Source organism: Hyla sarda, chromosome 7 (genome assembly GCF_029499605.1).
Source record: "Hyla sarda isolate aHylSar1 chromosome 7, aHylSar1.hap1, whole genome shotgun sequence".
Classification (NCBI taxonomy): domain Eukaryota; kingdom Metazoa; phylum Chordata; class Amphibia; order Anura; family Hylidae; genus Hyla; species Hyla sarda.
Window position 1 is genome coordinate 167,081,801 of NC_079195.1, and position 20,765 is coordinate 167,102,565.

The window sequence follows — 20,765 nt, forward strand, 5'->3', positions numbered from 1 at the left end:
TAAGAAATCTATCCTTTAGAATGTATTGCTGAAAATGAAGGTTCGTTGGTATACTATATTTTTGACTGCAGAAAGGCTAAGGCTTATACTATGCATACAATTAAATAACTGTCTGCTGAAGGCTCTCGTTATCTCTTTATCCCCTTAGAGACATCTAGAGAGAGGGAAGAAGGCGCCTCATGTGCGGGATCAGCAGATCTTGGGAGTGGGGGGAAGGGAGGTAATCCCAAGCCGCTTACCAAGGTTGGTTGTGCGCCCACACACAACAAGGTTTAGCGTGAAGTGTACAGGTCGGTCCACTGCAGCCCTCCTTAGTAGAGTGAAAACGAGGATAAAATGACCATAAAAGTAGGAGTTTTGACCAGCGCAGAAAGGAACCGTCAGCAGGCAGGATAAAATCAAGGGATCTATTGAATGTAACGCGTTTCGCTGCGCATGCGCAGCGAAACGCGTTGCATTCAATAAATCCCTTGATTTTATCCTGCCTGCTGACGGTTCCTTTCTGCGCCGGTCAAAACTCCTACTTTTATGGTCATTTTATCCTCGTTTTCCCTTACAGACATGATCACTAAGCTTGGCTAAAAGTTAATATGTTATAAACATGTGTGTGTGTGTGCGTTTGGGGGTGGTGGGGGGTGCACTCCCAGACTCCTAAGGGAGTTAAACTGACATAATTATTAAGGCTGATGAAGGTACTGGAGAATGGTCTGTGTTGCCGTAGGTGACCTCCCAGCCAGAAAACAAATCAGTCTGCTTTCTCCAAAATGCTAATACATTGGAGAAGGAAGGTGGTAGAATGGACAAAATGGAACATCTAAAGCTTATTGATCTTAATATTTTTCTATTTATTTGTTAAATGTAGGGACCTTTATGTTTTCTTAAATCTTGAGACATTTCTCACTTTTGTATGTAACACACAGAAAAAGTATACCATGTTGATAGTAGAGGAGAATCTGAAACACACATTTTATAGAATAAATGTTTAAACACTTGCTTCTTTCTATTTGACATCTGGAAGCTATACATAGATGATAAATCTGTAAAACAATTTAGTTGATCATATTACAGGAATATAGTATAACTTGTAAATCTTGTAATTCTTTTGGAATAAGATCCAGATCTTAGAGCATTTTACTCCATTAGAACATTATATGTCATAATAAAATGATCTGATAACAAGTTTAATCATATGGTTTTTCACATAGCATTAATTCACAGTACTGCCAGACAATATCATACAATATATTTATGTAGCGTTTTTGGTGCATTCTGCATTGAAAATGGAAGTACAGGTGATAATTTTCACATTGTATCTTGGTACATATATTGGTAAGATTATTCAGTTCAAACAGTCAATAAGAGGTCAATGGAGATTCACAGTCCTTCTTAGAATCTCAACAGAATTTAAAGTGTAAATTTCTCTATACATTTTGTAATGCATCCTTAGAAGATGCCAGGAGTCATAGGTAACGTACTGTGTGCATGTTTGGGCTCAGTAACTATTATAGGAACCGTATCTGAGGTTGTATCCTCCACTTCACTGTCCTGATCATCTAGAATTCCTTCCTCCGCAGGGATGATTTTGATGACTTTCTCTTCAAAGTGTACCTGCTTTTTCTTCGGAGATATGTCCACAGAAACATCCTTATAACTTTTGTCAGGGCCTTGGCTCTTGGATAGAGGTTGATCCTTTTTTACTTTGAGAATGCTTCTCATCTGCGTAAGGAGTGATTCTCTTTTTTCTTTTAGATTCCCAGTGAATGTGTATGTTTGCTCTGTGTCTCCAGCCCTTGTTAGGGCAACATCTGTGGTGGATGGGTCTGTGTAATAATCTGTCTGGGAAATACATTCTTTATCTTTATTCTTCTTCCGCTTACTCAAGACAAGATAGGCTAAGCCAGTAACAACTAACATGGTTCCTGTAAAGGTGTACACAAAGTGGAAGATAATGATCAATATGAGACTCACAACTTGAGAAACCTGTTCTTTATACAAGATGTGATTGTGGTATCATTTATAATACTTTAATGCAGGAGAAATAGAACACAACTATTCCATTCCTAAATAGGCAATTTGATCTTTGACTTGTGTCATTTTGGCCACTTCCATCTTTGTAGCTAAACTACATATTTTTACCTGCCTTGTATGTGTCCTTCTAGGGTACCTTACTTGTACATAATTTTATGCCACCTCTGCAGCCAATGGGCAGCAGATCAGTTCATAATCTGTATTGAGATGATTCATTTAAAGGTGTTATCCAGCCCATTCCCAGGCTGTGTAATAAAATAAAAAATGCCTATGCTTACCTCTCGTGCTCCCCTGCAGCATCTGCTTTCAATCTCTGCAGAACCTCGCTGACACTTTGCTGCGTCCCATCACCAATCAATGACTGACTGCGGCACATCACTGCGGCCAGTGATTGGGGGATTGACAATGTGATGTAACATCTGCAGCCCTGGGAAGCAAAGCGTCAGCAGAGTTCAGTGAAGAACAGGTGTCCTGTTACCAGACACTACATGGGAGTGAGAGAGGTAAGTATCAGATTTTTTGTACACATTAATAGTATTACACATTAATTAGTTGCAAATAATAGATCTGAATGACTGACAAAAGGAATGAATGTATACTACAATTACTACATGGTTTTATTAATTACATATGCTCATTTGTAAAACCTTTAACTCATTTATTCTATCCACCAAAGGCGTCTTTGCAGATCAATCGCATTTTGCGCCAACGTTCTTTGATGGCTTGCCCTTGGCATATTACTAAACACTCACATTTGGCTCTTCAGGGAAACAACCGCAAAGGAAAAGCAATCCCAGATGTGCAGAAAGAAAGTGAAGAACTCAGAAGACTTATATTGGGAAAAAGTGTAACTAAAAGTGATATGTATCCCCTGTATCCTGTATTTTTTGTGAGATCAGTATTTTCATTGTCCCTTTGGAAGGTTTAATAGTTATGCTATTCCAAGTAAACTCTATACATTATAAACTCTATTAACTCTATACTCTGTAAGTATTTATTTTGGCATTAAGAACTGAAAGACTTTTCCTTATGACATCACTGCATTCAAAGTGCCATAATTTTTTAATTTTTTTGTGGAATTTTTCAGAGGGGGAACATTTAACTTTTTTTTGGTTTACATTGATTCCCTTTTTATAGTAAGGCTGGACAAATATTACAAATTCCAATATCTGTTTTTGTATTTTAAAATGATGACATTAACCATAAGGTGTACATAATGCATTACCTTTGTTATATGGGTTGGTTGCTTAAAAATTGTGAAGTTTTTATATACTTTATACATTACTTTTGCACAATAATAGAATTTAATTTTTTTTTATATTGCTGCATTGTGTCTTAACCCCTTAAGGACTCAGCCCATTTTGGCCTTAAGGACTCAGACAATTTAATTTTTACGTTTTCATTTTTTCCTCCTCGCCTTCTAAAAATCATAACTCTTTTATATTTTCATCCACAGACTAGTATGAGGGCTTGTTTTTTGCATGACCAGTTGTCCTTTGTAATGACATAACTCATTATATCATAAAATGTATGGCGCAACCAAAAAACACTATTTTTGTGGGGAAATTAAAAAGAAAAACGCAATTTTGCTAATTTTGGAAGGTTTCGTTTTCACGAACAATTTATGGTAAAAATGACGTGTGTTCTTTATTCTGAGGGTCAATACGATTAAAATGATACCCATTATTACATACTTTTCTATTCTTGTTGTGCTTAAAAAAAATCACAAACTTTTTAACCAAATTAGTACGTTTATAATCCCTTTATTTTGATGACCTATAACTTTTTTATTTTTCCGTATAAGTGGTGGTATGGGGGCTCATTTTTTGCGCCATGATCTGTACTTTTTTTTGATACCACATTTGCATATAAAAAACTTTTAATACATTTTTTATAATTTTTTTTAATAAAATGTATTAAAAAAGTTGAAATTTTGGACTTTTTTTTTCGTTCACGCCGTTCACCGTACGGGTTAATTAACATTTTATTGTAATAGTTCGGACATTTACGCACGCGGCGATACCAAATATGTCTATAAAATTAATTTTTTACATTTACGTACATTTACGTCCTGCGTCCTTAAGGGGTTAATCAATGAAGCCATCATATGTGGCCACTACTCCTTTCCCTAAATGCCTTTATTCTCCTTGTTGTTTTTGCAACAAGCCATACAATTAAAGTGAATGTGTCACCATGTTCAAGGACTCCATAGTGATAGGGTCTGTTCCCCAGGACAGGCAAATGTGGTGTCAATATTCAAAAAGGGCAAAAAAAGTGACCCCGGGAATTATAGGCCTGTTAATTAAAGGGGTACTCTGGTGCTTACACATCTTATCCCCTATCCAAAGGATAGGGGATAAGATGCCTGATCGTGGGAGTCCCGCAGCTGGGGACGCCCGGGATCATGCACGCGGCACCCCGTTTCAATCAGTCCCCGGACCGTGCTCGCTCCGGGTCTGATTGCGGTTGACCGCAGAGCCGATGGCGTGTGACGTCACGCCTCCGCCCCGTGTGACATCACGCTCCGCCCCTCAATACAAGCCTACTGGAGGGGGCGTGACAGCTATCACGCCCCCTCCCGTAGGCTTGCATTGAGGGTTGGAGCGTGACATCACACGGGGGCGGGGGCGTGACGTCACACGCCGCCGGCCCTGCGGTCGACCATAATCAGACCCGGAGCGAACACGCTCCGGGGACTGATTACAAACGGGGTGCCGCGTGCATAATCCCGGGCGTCCCCAGCTGCGGGACTCCCACGATCAGGCATCTTATCCCCTATCCTTTGGATAGGGGATAAGATGTATAAGCACCGAAGTACCCCTTTAAACATCTGTTGTACGTAAACTGTTTGAGGGTTTTATAAGAGATGCAATTTTGGAGTATCTGAATGAAAATAAATGTATGAGTCCATATCAACATGGATTTATGAGGGATCGGTCCTGTCAAACTAACCTGATCAGCTTTTATGAGGAGATGAGATGAAAACTGGACCAGTGTGTATCGCTGGATATTGTTATCTTGATCTTTCCAAAGCATTTGAAACTGTGTCATATAAAGTGTTGGTACATAAAATATGAATACTTGTACTGGGGGAAAATGTATGTAAGTGACTAAATAATTGGCTCAGTGATAGGAAAAAGAGGGTGGTTATTAATGTTACATACTATGAGTCAGTGACTGTTACTAGTGGAGTACCACAGGGGTCAGTTGTGGGTCCAATTCATTTTAACATATTTATTAATGACCTTGTAGAGGGGTTGAATAGTAAAGTATCAATCTTCACAGATGGTGCTAAGCTCTGTAAAGCGGTTAACACAATAGAGGACAGTGCACTGTCAAAAATAGATCTGGATAGGTTGGAGGTTTGGGCTGGGAAGTGGCAGATGAGGTTCAACACTGATAAATGTGAAAAATCCAGGCTGGGATTATGTAATAAATGGGAAAACACTGGGGACGACTTACATGGAAAAGGACTTAGGAGTTTTAGTTAACAGTAAATTTACCTGTAGTGACTAGTGTCAGGCAGTTGCTGCCAGGGCAAATAAAATCATTGGGTCCACCAAAAGGGGCATAGATACCCACTATACAAATCACAAGTCAGACCACACATGGAATACTGTTTACAGTACTGGGCATCAGTGTACCAGATAGAGTAGAGTTAGAGGGGGTTCAAAGACAGGCAACCATAGAAATATGGGGAATGGTAGGACCACAGTACCCAGAAAGATTATAAGAATTAGGGTTATTTAGTTTAGAAAAAAGAAGGCTTAGGGTTACCTAATAACTATGTATAAGTATATCAGGGGACCATACAGAGATTTCTCCCATGATCTACTTATACCCAGGACTGTATCTATTACAAGCGGACACCCTCTATGGCTGGAGGAAAGAAGGTTTCTACACCAGCACAGACGGGGGTTCTTTACTGTAAGAGCAGTGAGGCTATGACACTCTCTGTCAGAGGAAGTGGTCATGGTGAACACAATAAAAAAGTTCAAAAGAGGCCTGGATGTGTTTCTGGAGAGTAATAGCATTACAGGTTATGGATACTAGATCTATAGGGACAGGACGCTGATCCAGGGATTTATTCTGATTGCCATATTTGGGGTTGGGAAGGATTTATTTTCCCTTGGTATGGGGCAGTTGGAATCAACCTCATAAGGGTTTTTTGCCTTCTTCTGGATCAACACAGTATTAACAAAATAATCCTATAGGCTAAACTTGATGGACTCTTGATGGTCTTTTTTCAACCTTAAAAACTATGGCCCAGATTTATTAAGATGGCTTAAAAAAATACAGAAAATAGAAACAAATTAGGAAAAAGAAAATGCTTTAGTATCTGGAGTGATTTTCCAACAGCAACCAATCACAGCTCAGCTTTCACTTTATCACAGCTCGTTAGCTAAGCTGTGATTGGTTGCTGTTGCAAAATCACTCCCCTACCCCTTAATTCCCTGGTTGAACTTGATGGACATATGTCTTTTTTCGACCGTACTAACTATGTAACTATGTAACTCCAGATACTAAAGCATTTTCTTTTTCCTAATTTGTTTCTATTTTCTGTATTTTTTTTATTTCATTTTAGTACATTATCAAGAAGAGCTGTTTTTTAACAACATTTATAGATCTGCTTTACAGCAACTACATGGTCATAGGCAGTATTAGACTGGAGAGAGATGTTAGCACCCCTGTTATGATTGGCCTTATCCCATCTTATCTATATACTGGTGTCACCTTTCACTGTAATCCTGTATGTGATGATAATGATGAGACAGTTTTCTCTACATAACATAAAGTATCAGCTTATTATTATGCTTTGTGGTAAGTGTTTGAGAGCTGGAGCACACGTAGATACATATAAGACAGAATAAGCAATTTACAGAGCAGGTGTGAAGCTATTGTTCATGTTCTTTTTGTACTATACTGTTGAACTACCACTCCTATCAGTACATAGTTCATAGTATTATTTATAATGGAGTCTATGGGGGGATTCACTAAAGTATGCTAGTTTTCTGGTGTAAAAAAGTTGCTCATTTTTGTCCAAAGCTCATTTGAACAAAAATTGGTACTTTTTTTTCATTTACTCCTAACTTGCCCCTTTCCTACCACCAGTGGGTGGGGCTTAGTATTAAGGAGGACATGGACCCCATGGTCTTGCACATTTACAATATTTTACATGAGAAACTGGGATTAGTAACAGCAGAAATCAGGTCATAGCTGGTAAAGATTTGAAAGTGTTTTGTATGGACAGTCAGGGGTGTGGCATGCACCTCTTAATAAAATAACTGCATCTTGCATTTGCACATTTTCTTCTTGACACCGACATGTAAAATGTAAATTCCTCCTCCTTATGTATATTAAAATGACTCTTAATAATTACTGATATATTTAATATAAAGCTTGCAAAATGTATTTATTATAGCTTTCTAGTATTTATGACAGTAACATCAATAGGTAAGTCTACTGTACCTGGAATAGTAACATGCCACACTAGGACAGGGTGAAGGAAACATGCCACAGAGAGGAGTCCATATCCTACGAATTTTTGAAATCCTCCCATACGAGCTGTTTTCCCTAAGTAGACATATAGGCTGGGCTCCTTTTGACAACTTAAAGAAAGGAAACAGGATACCCAAACACAACATTACATAAAATGTCCATGTTATTAAGATTACAATGTCAATATAGTGGTTGTATTATCAATTCTTACATAGAGATTGAGACTTACATAGTGATTGAGACAAACTTTTTAATCCAAATGAAAAGAAAAAAAAAATCCCATCATTGCTAGACTTATCTACTATGGCTGGGAGAACATTAATAGATATTTTTGGAACACTCGCTTTTAACTGTAGTCCCAAAAGAGAATCAGGGGGAAAATAATCCAAAAATACACAGAATATTCCATTTTGGCACTAAGCTAAATGTAGAGTAAGGGATTTGTCCAGGTCCAGGATTAAAAAAGGTCACATTTTTCCCCAGGAACTTTACTATATCTGTTTACGAATACAGGCCATGAACATATGTGGTGCTGTTTGTGGAAGAAAAGGCATGTTCCTTCTTTGTTGTATCACAGTTGTGCGCTATGACCAATGGCAAAAGTTTAAAGCAGAGTTTTCAAACCAGCTTTGCAAAAGCTGGAGGCATCCTGGTTGAAAAACTTTTAAGGGGTACTCTAGAAGGGAAAAATTTTATCAATCAGCTGGCAATAGAAAGTTATTAACTCTTTGGGGACGGAGCACGTTATAACCCTAAGGACGGGACCATTTTTTGCAATTCTGACCACTGTCACTTTAAGCATTAATAACTCTGGGATGCTTTTAATTTTAATTCTGATTCCGAGATTGTTTTTTCGTGACATATTCTACTTTATGTTAGTGGTAAATTTTTGCCGATACTTGCATCATTTCTTGGTGAAAAATTCAAAAATTTGATGAAAAAATAGAAAATTTTGCATTTTTCTAAATTTGTAGCTCTCTGCTTGTAAGGAAAATGGATATTCCAAATAAATTATATACTGATTCACAAATACAATAGGTCTACTTTATGTTTGCATCATAAAGTTGACATGTTTTTACTTTTGGAAGACATCAGAGGGCTTCAAAGTTCAGAAGCAATTTTCCAATTTTTCACAAAATTTCCAAAATCAAAATTTTTCAGGGACCAGTTCAGTTTTGAAGTGGATTTGAAGGACCTTTATATTAGAAATACCCCATAAATTACCCCATTATAAAAACTGCACCCCTCAAAGTATTCAAAATGACATTCAAAAGTTTGTTAACCCTTTAGGTGTTTCACAGGAATAGCAGCAAAGTGAAGGAGAAAATTCAAAATCTTCATTTTTTACACTCGCATGTTCTTGCAGACCCAGTTTTTGAAACTTTACAAGGGTTAATAGGAGAAAAAGCCCCCCAAAATTTGTAACCCAATTTCTCTCGAGTAAGGAAATACCTCATATGTGTATGTCAAGTGTTCGGCGGACGCAGTAGAGGCCTCAGAAGGGAAGGAGCGACAACGGGATTTTGGAGAGTGAATTTTGCTGAAATGGTTTTTGGGGGCATGTCACATTTAGGAAGCCCCTATGGTGCCAGAACAGCAAAAAAAAAAAAAAAAAAAACGCCATGGCATACTATTTTAGAAAATACACCCCTCAAGGTACTTAACAAGGGGTCCAGTGAGCCTTAACACCCCACAGGTGTTTGACGACTTTTCGTTAAATTCGTGTAAATGAATGAAAAGAATGAGTGTAAATGTAAAGAAAATTTTTTCACTAAAGTGCAGTTTTTTCCCCAAAATTTACCATTTCTACAAAGGGTAATGGGAGAAAAAATCCCCCCAAAATTTGTAACGCAATTTCTCCCGAGTACGGAGATACCCCATATGTGGCCCTAAACTGTTGCCTTGATATACGACAGGGCTCTGAAGTGAGAGAGCTCCATGCACATTTGAGGCCTGAATAAGGAATTTGCAGTAGGGGTGGACCCGATTACAAGGATGGGGCTTGTCTCCTCCAAAACCCTACAGCAGTGTTTCCCAAACAGGGTGCCTCCAGCCTCCCAAGACAGTCTATGGCTACACTGGGAGTTGTGATTTTGCAACAGCTGGAGGCGCCGTTTAGGAAACACTGCCGTATGAGACGTTTTTCCTTTTTATTGGGGGGGGGGGGGCAACGTGTAAGGGGTTGTATGTGTAGTGTTTTACTTTTTATTATTTGTTAGTGTAGTGTTTTTAGGGTACATTCACACAGGCAGGGGTTCACAGTAAGTTTCCTTGAAGGAAACCCACTGTAAACCCGTCCGTGTGAATGTACCCTGTAAATGACAACTCCCAGAATGCACTGACAGACCGTACATGCTGGGAGCTGTAGTTTTACAACAGCTGTAGGCACACTGGTGGGGAACCACTGAGTTAGAAAACAGACTCTAGCTCAGTGATTCCAACCCATGTGCCTCCAGCTGTTGCAAGACTACAACTCCCAGCATGTACGGTCTGTCAGATCACTCTGGGAGTTGTAGTTTTGCAACAGCTGGAGGCACACGGGTTGGAATCACTGAGTTAGGAAACAGACTCTATCTAGCTCAGTGTTTCCCAACCAGTGTGCCTACAGCTGTTGCAAAACTACAATTCACAGCACGGCCAGACAGTCAGGGATGCTGGGCGTGTAGTTCTGCAATATCTGGCCCTTCAGATGTTGCAGAACTACAATTCCCAGCATGCCTGGACAGTCTGGGCATGCTAGGAGTTGTAGTTATGCAACAACTGGGGAACAACAGTTTGGAGACCGCTAAGTAGTGGCCTCCAAACTGTAACCCTCCAGATGTGGCAAAACTACAACTCCAAGCATGCCTAGACTGTCCAGGCATGCTGGGAGTTGTAGTTCTGCAACATCTGAAGGGCCAGATATTGCAGAACTACATGCCCAGCATCCCTGACTGTCTGGCCATGCTGGGAGTTGTAGTTTTGCAACATCTGGAGGGCTACAGTTTGGAGACCACCATAAAGTGGTCTCCAAACTGTGCCACTTCAGATGTTGCAAAACTACAACTCCCAGCATGCCCAGACAGTCAGTGCATGCTGAAAGTTGTAGTTTTGCAACATCTGGAGGACCACAGTTTAGAGACCACTACACAGTGGTCTCCAAACTATGACCCTCCAGATGTTGCAAAACTACAACTCCCAGCATGCCCACACAGCCTTTGGCTGTGTGGGCATGCTGGGAGTTGTAGTTTTTCAGCTTTTAGAAGGCCACAGTGAAGATCACTTATCGCGATCTTCACTGCAGCCTTCTCCGACGCACTTTTCTGCCGCCGCTCAGATGATGACGCCGCTGCTCCGGGATGCCGCCGCCTCCGCAGGTCCAGGTAAGCCGGGCCATGTTCCCCCCCCTCGCCGCCCGTGTTTCCCCCGCTCTGTACCGACTTCGATCGGTGGGCAGAGTGGGGGTAAATTAACTCTAACTCCCCGTCCCCCTCCTGCCATTGGTGGTCAGCCTGACCGACCAATGGCAGGGGATAGGAGGGAGTGGAAAAACTGTCACCTTGCTCCTATCCTTTAGGCTGGTTGGAGCTTTCTCTGACAGCTCCGAACACGCTTATTTTCCGGGAGATCGGGTCACCAGTGACCCGATTTACCCGGATCGCGGCAAATCGCAGGTCTGAATTGACCTGCGATTTGCTGCGATCGCCTACATGGGGGGGGGGGGGGTGTCTCAGGACCCCCCTAGGCATTGCCACGGGATGCCTGCTGATAGATATCGCCCTCCGTCCTTAAGTGAGGGCGTATGCATACTATCAACTGGTGACAGAAAGTTAAACAGATTTGTAAATTACTTCTATTTAAAAATCTTAATCCTTCCAATACTTATCAGCTGCTGTATGCTACAGAGGAAGTTCTTTTCTTTTAGAATTTTTTTCCAGTCTGACCACAGTGCTCTCTGCTTACACCTTTGTCCATGTCAGGAACTCTCCAGAGCAGGAGAGGTTTGCTGTGGGGATTTGCTCCTGCTCTGGACAGTTCCTGACATGGACAGAGATGTCAGCAGAGAGCATTGTGGTAAGACAGAAAATAAATTCAAAAAGAAAATAACTTTCTCTGGAACATACAGCAGCTGATAAGTATTGGAAGAATTAAAATTTTGAAACAGAAGTAATTTACAGATCTGTTTAACTTTCTGGCACCAGCTGGTTTAAAAAAAATTGGTTTCCCCTGGAGTACCCCTTTAAGGTGTAAAATAACTAATATTAAAAAATCTCAAGCCCTGTCACAGAATGTGATCAGACTGAAAAGAACTGCACAACTTCCTCTGTAGTAAACAGCAGTTGATAAGTACTGGAAGGATTAAGATTTTTAAATAGAAGTAATTTGCACATCTGTTTAACTTTCTGGCACCAGTTGATTCAACCCCTTAAGGACTCAGGGCGTACCTGTACGTCCTGAGTCCGCTCCCGTTCTGTAAGGTGGGGACACAGCGTGTTGCCCCGTCACAGCGTGTCGCCACATCTAAAGTGAAACTAAAGTTCTGCTGGTTAGCTCAGGCGGCTGTTCGGAACGCCGCTGTAAAATCGCGGCATCCTGAACAGCTGTAGGACACGAGTAGGCTCCCATTATGTGCCTCCTGATGTCCAATCGCCGAATGACTGCTCAGTGCCTGAGATCCAGGCATGAGCAGTCAAGTGGAAGAATCATTAATCAATGGTTTCCTATGAAAGATAAGTGTGTGCAGTGTTATAGCCCCCTATAGCAGCTATAACATTGCAAAAAAAAAAAAGTGAATAAAGATCATTTAACCCCTTCCCTAATAAAAAAATAAAACAGTGTAAATAAAAATTTAAAAACAGTGTAAATAAAAATAAACATATATGGTATCGCCACTTGCAGAAATGTCCAAATTATAAAAATGTATAATTAATTAACCGCACGATTAATGGCGTACGCGCAAAAAAATTCCAAAGTCCAAAATAGCGTATTTTTGGTCACTTTCTATATCATGAATGTCACGATTCGGCTTATGGGTTGTGGATCCGCTGTGTCAGCGAGGGATTGGCGTGGACCGTGCTAGTGGACCGGTTCTAAGAGGCTACTGGTTTTCACCAGAGCCCGCCGCAAAGCGGGATGGTCTTGCTGCGGCAGTAGCAACCAGGTCGTATCCACTAGCAACGGCTCTACCTCGCTGACTGCTGAGAAGGCGTGGGACAGAAGGACAAGGCAGAGGCAAGGTCAGACGTAGCAGAAGGTCGGGGGCAGGCGGCAAGGTTCGTAGTCAGGATGGATAGCAGAAGTTCAGGTACACAGGCTTTGGACACACTAAACGCTTTCACTGGCACAAGGCAACAAGATCCGGCAAGGGAGTGCATGGGAGGAGGTCAGATATAGTCAGGGAGCAGGTGGAAGCCAATTAAGCTAATTGGGCCAGGCACCAATCATTGGTGCACTGGCCCTTTAAGTCTCAGAGAGCTGGCGCGCGCGCGCCCTAGAGAGCGGAGCCGCGCGCGCCAGCACATGACAGCAGGGGACCGGGACGGGTAAGTGACCTGGGATGCGATTCGCGAGCGGGCGCGTCCCGCTGTGCGAATCGCATCCCCGACGGCCATGACAGTGCAGCGCTCCCGGTCAGCGGGACTGACCGGGGAGCTGCAGGGAGAAAGACGCCGTGAGCGCTCCGGGGAGGAGCGGGGACCCGGAGCGCTAGGCGTAACAGTACCCCCCCCCTTAGGTCTCCCCTTTTTTTTGTCCGGTGACTGCCTCCCCTGGGATGAGGACACCGGGAAAGAATGGATGGTTTCCTCAATGGCAGGCAGTACAGCAGGAGTAGGAATGGGGAGGGGGGGCAGAGGGTGAAGCTTGGCACGGGGCAGGGAGACACAAGGACGGGAGCCATGAGGAGGCACAGAGGCTTGCAAGACGGGACTGGGAGGGGGGGAGAGGCACTTCCTGTGGCAGGCAGAGTCCCAGTACTTGATCTCCCCGGTGGTCCAATCAAGGGTGGGCGAATGAAGCCGGAGCCATGGCAGACCGAGGAGGACCTCAGAGGTACAGCCGGGGAGAACGAATAGCTCAATCCTCTCGAGGTGGGGTCCAATAGACATGAGGAGGGGTTCTGTGCGGTAACGCACGGTGCAGTCCAATCTGGCTCCGTTGACCGCGGAAATGTAGAGCGGCTTGACGAGACGGGTCACCGGGATGCTGAATTTATTAACAAAGGACTCCAAAATAAAATTCCCGGAGGCACCAGAGTCCAAGCAGGCCACGGCTGAGAGGGAGGAGTTGGCTGTAGGAGAAATCCGCACGGGCACCGTGAGACGTGGAGAAGAAGACTTAGAACCAAAAGATGCCACACCCACGTGAGCTGGGTGCGTGCGTGCGTTTCCCAGGCGTGGAGGACGGATAGGACAATCCACCAAGAAATGCTCAGTACTGGCACAGTACAGACAGAGATTTTCTTCTCTACGGCGATTCCTCTCTTCCTGGGTCAGGCGAGACCGATCCACTTGCATGGCCTCCTCGGCGGGAGGCCCAGGCGAAGACTGCAAAGGATGCTGTGGGAGAGGTGCCCAGAGATCTAAGTCTTTTTCCTGGCGGAGCTCTTGGTGTCGCTCAGAAAAACGCATGTCAATGCGGGTAGCCAAATGGATGAGTTCTTGGAGGTTGGCAGGAATCTCTCGTGCGGCCAGCACATCCTTGATGCGACTGGATAGGCCTTTTTTAAAGGTCGCGCAGAGAGCCTCATTATTCCAGGATAGTTCAGAAGCAAAAGTACGGAATTGTATGGCGTACTCGCCAACGGAAGAATTACCCTGGACCAGGTTCAGCAAGGCAGTCTCAGCAGAAGAGGCTCGGGCAGGTTCCTCGAAGACACTTCGGACTTCAGCGAAGAAGGACTGGACTGTGGCTGTGGCAGGATCATTGCGGTCCCAGAGCGGTGTGGCCCAAGACAAGGCCTTTCCTGAAAGAAGGCTTACTACGAACGCCACCTTAGACCGTTCTGTAGGAAACAAGTCCGACAACATCTCCATATGCAGGGAACACTGAGACAAAAATCCACGGCAGAGTTTAGAGTCCCCATCAAATTTGTCCGGCAGGGACAAGCGTAGGTTAGGAGCGGCCACTCGCTGCGGAGGAGGTGCAGGAGCTGGCGGAGGAGATGGTTGCTGCTGTAGCAGAGGCAGAAGTTGCTGTAACATGGCGGTCAACTGCGACAGCTGCTGTCCTTGTTGGGCAATCTGCTGCGATTGCTGAGCGACCACCGTGGGAAGATCAGCGAGACTTGGCAGCGGCACCTCAGCGGGATCCATGGCCGGATCTACTGTCACGATTCGGCTTACGGGTTGTGGATCCGCTGTGTCAGCGAGGGATTGGCGTGGACCGTGCTAGTGGACCGGTTCTAAGAGGCTACTGGTTTTCACCAGAGCCCGCCGCAAAGCGGGATGGTCTTGCTGCGGCAGTAGCAACCAGGTCGTATCCACTAGCAACGGCTCTACCTCGCTGACTGCTGAGAAGGCGTGGGACAGAAGGACAAGGCAGAGGCAAGGTCAGACGTAGCAGAAGGTCGGGGGCAGGCGGCAAGGTTCGTAGTCAGGATGGATAGCAGAAGTTCAGGTACACAGGCTTTGGACACACTAAACGCTTTCACTGGCACAAGGCAACAAGATCCGGCCAGGGAGTGCATGGGAGGAGGTCAGATATAGTCAGGGAGCAGGTGGAAGCCAATTAAGCTAATTGGGCCAGGCACCAATCATTGGTGCACTGGCCCTTTAAGTCTCAGAGAGCTGGCGCGCGCGCGCCCTAGAGAGCGGAGCCGTGCGCGCCAGCACATGACAGCAGGGGACCGGGACGGGTAAGTGACCTGGGATGCGATTCGCGAGCGGGCGCGTCCCGCTGTGCGAATCGCATCCCCGACGGCCATGACAGTGCAGCGCTCCCGGTCAGCGGGACTGACCGGGGAGCTGCAGGGAGAAAGACGCCGTGAGCGCTCCGGGGAGGAGCGGGGACCCGGAGCGCTAGGCGTAACAATGAAAAAATGAATAAAAAGCGATCAATAAGTCCTATCAATACAAAAATTGTACCTCTAAAAACTTCAAATCACGGCGCAAAAAATAGCCCTTATACTGCCCCATACGCAGAAAAATAAGACAATTTTAAACGTATACATTTTCCTGAATGTTGTTATGATTTTTTTCAGAAGTACGACAAAATCAAACCTACATAAGTAGGGTATCATTTTAATCGTATGGACCTACAGAATAAAGATAAGGTGTTATTTTTACTGACAAATGTACTGTGTAGAAACAGAAGCCCCCAAATTTACAAAATGGCGTTTTATCATCAATTTTGTCGCACAATGATTTTTTTTTTCCGTTTTGCCGTAGATTTTGGGGTAAAATGACAGATGTCATTGCAAAGTAGAATTGGTGGCTCAAAAAATAAGCCATCATTTGGATTTTTAGGTGCCAAAAAAAGTGGAAAAAAAAGTGAATAAAGATCATTTAAGGAGGAAAAAATGAAAATGCAAAAGCGGAAAAACCCCGGGTACTTAAGGGGTTAAGGGGTCAAAAACATTGGAGTACCCCTAAAGCATTACTGACATTTGTACAAACTTTTGACATGTTGTCCAGAGCACATTAAGGCCTTGTACACATGGTGGAATTTCTGTGCGGAATGCTGCAGAAGAATTCCGCATAGACATTCCGCTGTTTCCAATGGGATTCTGCTGCACTGTTCACACAGCAGAATGTTTGTGCCTGATGTTTCTGCCATGGAAATTTCGATTCTGGGGTCCACAGAAAGAATAAACATGTCTATTCTTTCTGCGGATTACACAAAAAAATGCTTTGTCTATGAGACGGCGCATTTTCGAGCGGTTCTAGTGCCGGCATGTTCTGGGCGATTTTCCGTGCAGACATCCCCCCATGTGAACATAGCAGCAGGTCAGATGTTGTATAGCACTGAGCACCGAATTTCTTAGTAGATGTCTAAAATAGACTGTTTAAAAATGTTATGTACAGATATTCCACCGTCCATAGCCTTTGACTGGTCAGGATGCCACTGGAATGAAGAGTTGGTATTTTAACAGCTTGAGTGGAAAATATAATGGAAGATATTTTATGTGGACAGCAATAGGGAATTATTAACAATAACTTAATAATTCAGGAAAATTGCTGTACTTTTCTGCTTCTGTTTTATACCATGTGAACCAAGCCTAAGGTGGGGTTCCCACAGCGTAAAAATCATGGTTGTATTTTATATAACACATGGATTATCGTCCGTAATCAGTAAAAACAAATAATGCAGCTGTAATTTTTTGCTGATTTTGGACAAAAATGTGTTGCAATATTTTACAAGAAGGTCAATAAATAGTATTACTTCTAATGTAATATACTTTATTTCATGCCACGCTACCCTATGTAGCTGCTTTAGTCATGATCTTTCATTTTTGCTTTTATATATTTTATTATTTAGAGATAGGTACTGACATTAAACTAACTGTGACTTAGGCTGTGTTCACACATTGCAGTACCACAACGAAGTACTGCATGTGTTAATGCCGCAAATGGTGATAAAATAATCGCACATTTTGCTGACATTTACAACATTAGCATAATCACCGAAACCACACCATTTTTACAGCTTTTGTGGGCATTTGCGGCATAAACACATACTGTAGTTAAAAAAAAGTAATTTGTTGCAGTACCACAATGTGCAAACACAGCCTGAAAGAGGTACTCTGGAGGAAAACATTTGTCTTTTTAAAGCCTTTGGTACCAGAAAGGAAAAACAGATTTTTAATTATTTCTATTAAAAAATCTTAACCCTTCCAGGACTTGTTAGCTGCTGTGTTTTCCAGAGGAAGTGTTTTTCTTTTTGAATTTCTTTTCTGTCTGACCACAGTGCTCTCTGCCAACACCTCTGTCCATGTCAGGAACTGTCCAGAGCAGGAGAGGTTAGCTATGGAGATTTGCTTGTACTCTGGACAGTTCCTGATAGAGGTGTCAGCAGAGAGCACTGTGGTCAGACAGAAAAGAACTTCCAAAAGAAATACAGCTTCCTGTGGAGCATACAGCAGCTGATGAGTACTGGAAGGATAACTTTCTGTCACTAGTTGATTTGGCTTTTTTTTTCCCCACTGGAGTACCCCTTTAAGTTTACAGTAACCTAAAATGCTTAACCCCTTAACCACCACAGAAGTAAATGTATGTCCTGGTTTGGCGGTACTTCGCGCACCAGGACGTACATTTACATCCTGTGTATGACCGCGAGCATCGGACCAGTGCTCGTGTCATACACGGCAGGTTCCGGCTGCTTGCAGCAGCCAGGGACCTGCCGGTAATGGCCGACATCTGCGATCGCGCGGATGTCCACCATTAACCCCTCAGATGCTGTGATCAATACAGATCACGGCATCTGCGGCAGTGCGGTACTTTAAATGGATGATCGGTTTGCCTGCATCACTGCCGCGGCGATCCGATCATCCAGCATGGTGGTCGGAGGTGCCCTCACCTGGCTCTGGCCATCTCCCGGGGTCTTCTGCTCTGGTCTGAAATCAAGCAGACCAGAGCAGAAGATCACCTATAATACTGATCAGTGATGTGTCCTATGCATAGCACTGAACAGTATTAGCAATCAAATAATTGCTATAGATAGTGCTCTATGGAAACATAAAAAGTGTAAAAAAAAAAAAATAAAAAAAAAGTTGAAAAATGTAAAAATACAAAGTTAAAAAAAAGGGAAAAATCCCCTCCCCCAATAAAAATTTTAATTGTCAGTTTTCCCATTTTACCCCCAAAAAGCGTAATTTTTTAAATAAACATATTTGGTATCGCCACATGTGAAATGTCCGAACTATCAAAATATAATGTTAATTATCCTGTACGGTGAATGGCATAAACGTACAAAATAAAAAAGTCCAAAAATGCTGCTTTTTTGTCACATTTTATTTTTAAAAAAATTAATAAAAAATGATCTAAAAGTTATTTATAGGCAAATGTGGTATCAATAAAAAGTACAGATGACGGCTCAAAAAATGAGCCCTCATACCACCCTATATACGGAAAAATGTTTCACATGTAATTTTTACCATAAAGTGTACAGTGTGAAAACAAAACCATCCAAAATGTGCAAAATTGTGGTTTTCATTTAAATTTCCTCCCTAAAAAAAAGCTTTTTCTGGGTTCGCCATACATTTTATGGTAAAATGAGAGGTTTCATTACAAAGTACAATTGGTCACGCAAAAAAAAAGCCCTTATATGGGTCTGTAGATGGAAATATAAAAGAGCTATGGATTTTAGAAGGTGAGGAGGAAAAAACGAAAATGCCAAAATAAAATTGGCCTTGTCCTTAAGGTGAAAATGGGCTTGGTCCTTAACCCCTTAAAGACCCTTGACGTACGCGCATGTCATGGAGAATTCCGGCCCCTGCCGCGCGTCGGGCGGGGATCGGACCGGGATGCCTGCTGAAATCATTCAGAAGGCATTCTGTGCAAACGCCCAGGGGAGTCATCAGACCCCCCCATGTCGGCAATCGCGGCAAATCGCAAGTGTGAATCGCAAGTGCGATTCTGGGTCATTACGGGTCTATGGTGACCCGGTGACCCGGAATATAAGGGGGATTGCGGTTGTCTGAGACACCTACGATCCCCCTGAAGGGATAGAAGTGAGGTGGTAGGGGTGCCACCCCTCCTATCCCTGCTATTGGTCGCCAGAAGCGACGACCAATAGCAGATCAGGCGCTTAACTTTCGTTTTCCCCGTCTTCCCCACCCACAATAGGTGGCGGGGCAGTATGGGGAAACGACCAGCGCCGAAGATCCACTTACACATCCGGAGGCAGCGGGCGACGGAGATCGGCGGGGGAAGATGTCGTGCGGCTGGATCCTACGGAAGCCGGTGAGTTGCCTAGCAACATCTGGAGGGTACAGTTTGAGACCAATATACAGTGGTCTCTAAACTAAATACCCCATATGTGGGCGTAAAATGCTCTGCGGGTGCACAACAAGGCTCAGGAGTAAGAGTGCAAATGTACATTTGAGGCCAAAATTGGTGATTTGCACAGGGGTGGCTGATTTTACAGCGGTTCTGACATAAACACAAAAAAGAAATACCTACATGTGACCCCATTTTGGAAACTACACACCTCAAGGACCGTAACAAGGGGTATAGTGAGCCTGAATACCCCACAGGTGTTTAATTAAAATTATTCAATGTTGGATGGAAAAATGAAAAAAAAAAAACATTTTTCACTAAAATGCTGGTGTTACCCTAAATTTTTCATTTTCACAAAGGAAACTAGGAAAAAAGCCCATATGTGGATATAAAGTGCTCTGATGGCAAACTACAATGCTCAGAAGAGAAGGAGCTCCATTGGGCTTTTGAAGAGAAAATGAGTCCAGAATTGAAGGCCACGTGTGTTTACAAAGCCCCCATAGTGCCAGAACATGTGACCCCATTTTGGAAACTACACCCCTCATGTGATGTAATAAGGGGTACAGTGAGCACTTACACCCCACAGGTGTCTGTTAGATTTTTGGAACAGTGGTCCGTGAAAATGAAAAATTAAATTTTTTATTTGCACAGCCCACTGTTACAAAGATCTGTCAAACGCCAGTGGGGTGTAAATACTCACTGCACCCCTTATTAAATTCTGTGAGGGGTGTAGTTTACAAAATAGGGTCACATGTGGGGGGGGGGGGGTCCACTGTTCTGGCAGCATGGAGGACTTTGTAAACGCACATGGCCTCTGACTTCCATTCCAAACAACTGCTGAAAACCGCTCAGATCCACTGTAAAATCAGCCACCCCTGTGCAAATCACCAATTTAGGCCTCAAATGTACATAGTACGCTCTCACTCCTGAGCCTTGTTGTGCACCCGCAGAGCACTTGACGTCCACACATGGGGTATTTCCATACTCAGAAGAGATGGGGTTACAAATTTTGGAGGGCATTTTGTCCTATATCCCTTGTAAAAAAAAAGATTAATTTGAGGGAAAACTAGCATTTTAGTGAAAAAAAAAAATCATTTACACATCCAACTTTAACAAAAAGTCGTCAAACACCTGCGGGGTGCTAAGGCTCACTGTACCCCTTGTTACGTTCCTTGAGGGGTGTAGTTTCCAAAATAGTATGCCATGTGTTTTTTTTTTGCTGTCCTGGTACCATAGGGGCTTCCTAAATGGGACATGCCCCCCAAAAACCATTTCAGCTAAATTTGCTTTGCAAAAGCCAAATGTGACTCCTTCTCTTCTGAG

At 43.1% G+C, this 20,765-nt stretch overlaps 1 protein-coding gene across 2 annotated transcripts in view; it reads right to left on the reverse strand.

Moving 5' to 3' along the window:
• Positions 1–550: 550 nt before the first annotated feature.
• The window catches only part of TMEM72 (transmembrane protein 72), a 95,535-nt gene continuing 75,320 nt past the window's right edge, over positions 551–20,765 (reverse strand). For both annotated transcript variants that reach the window (XM_056529874.1, XM_056529873.1), the window contains 2 exons: positions 7,498–7,637; positions 551–1,919 (listed from right to left, as the gene is read on the reverse strand). In XM_056529874.1, the coding sequence (XP_056385849.1) occupies positions 1,444–1,919; positions 7,498–7,637 (616 nt within the window). In that variant the 3' untranslated portion in view covers positions 551–1,443. The remainder of the gene's footprint in view (positions 1,920–7,497; positions 7,638–20,765) is intronic.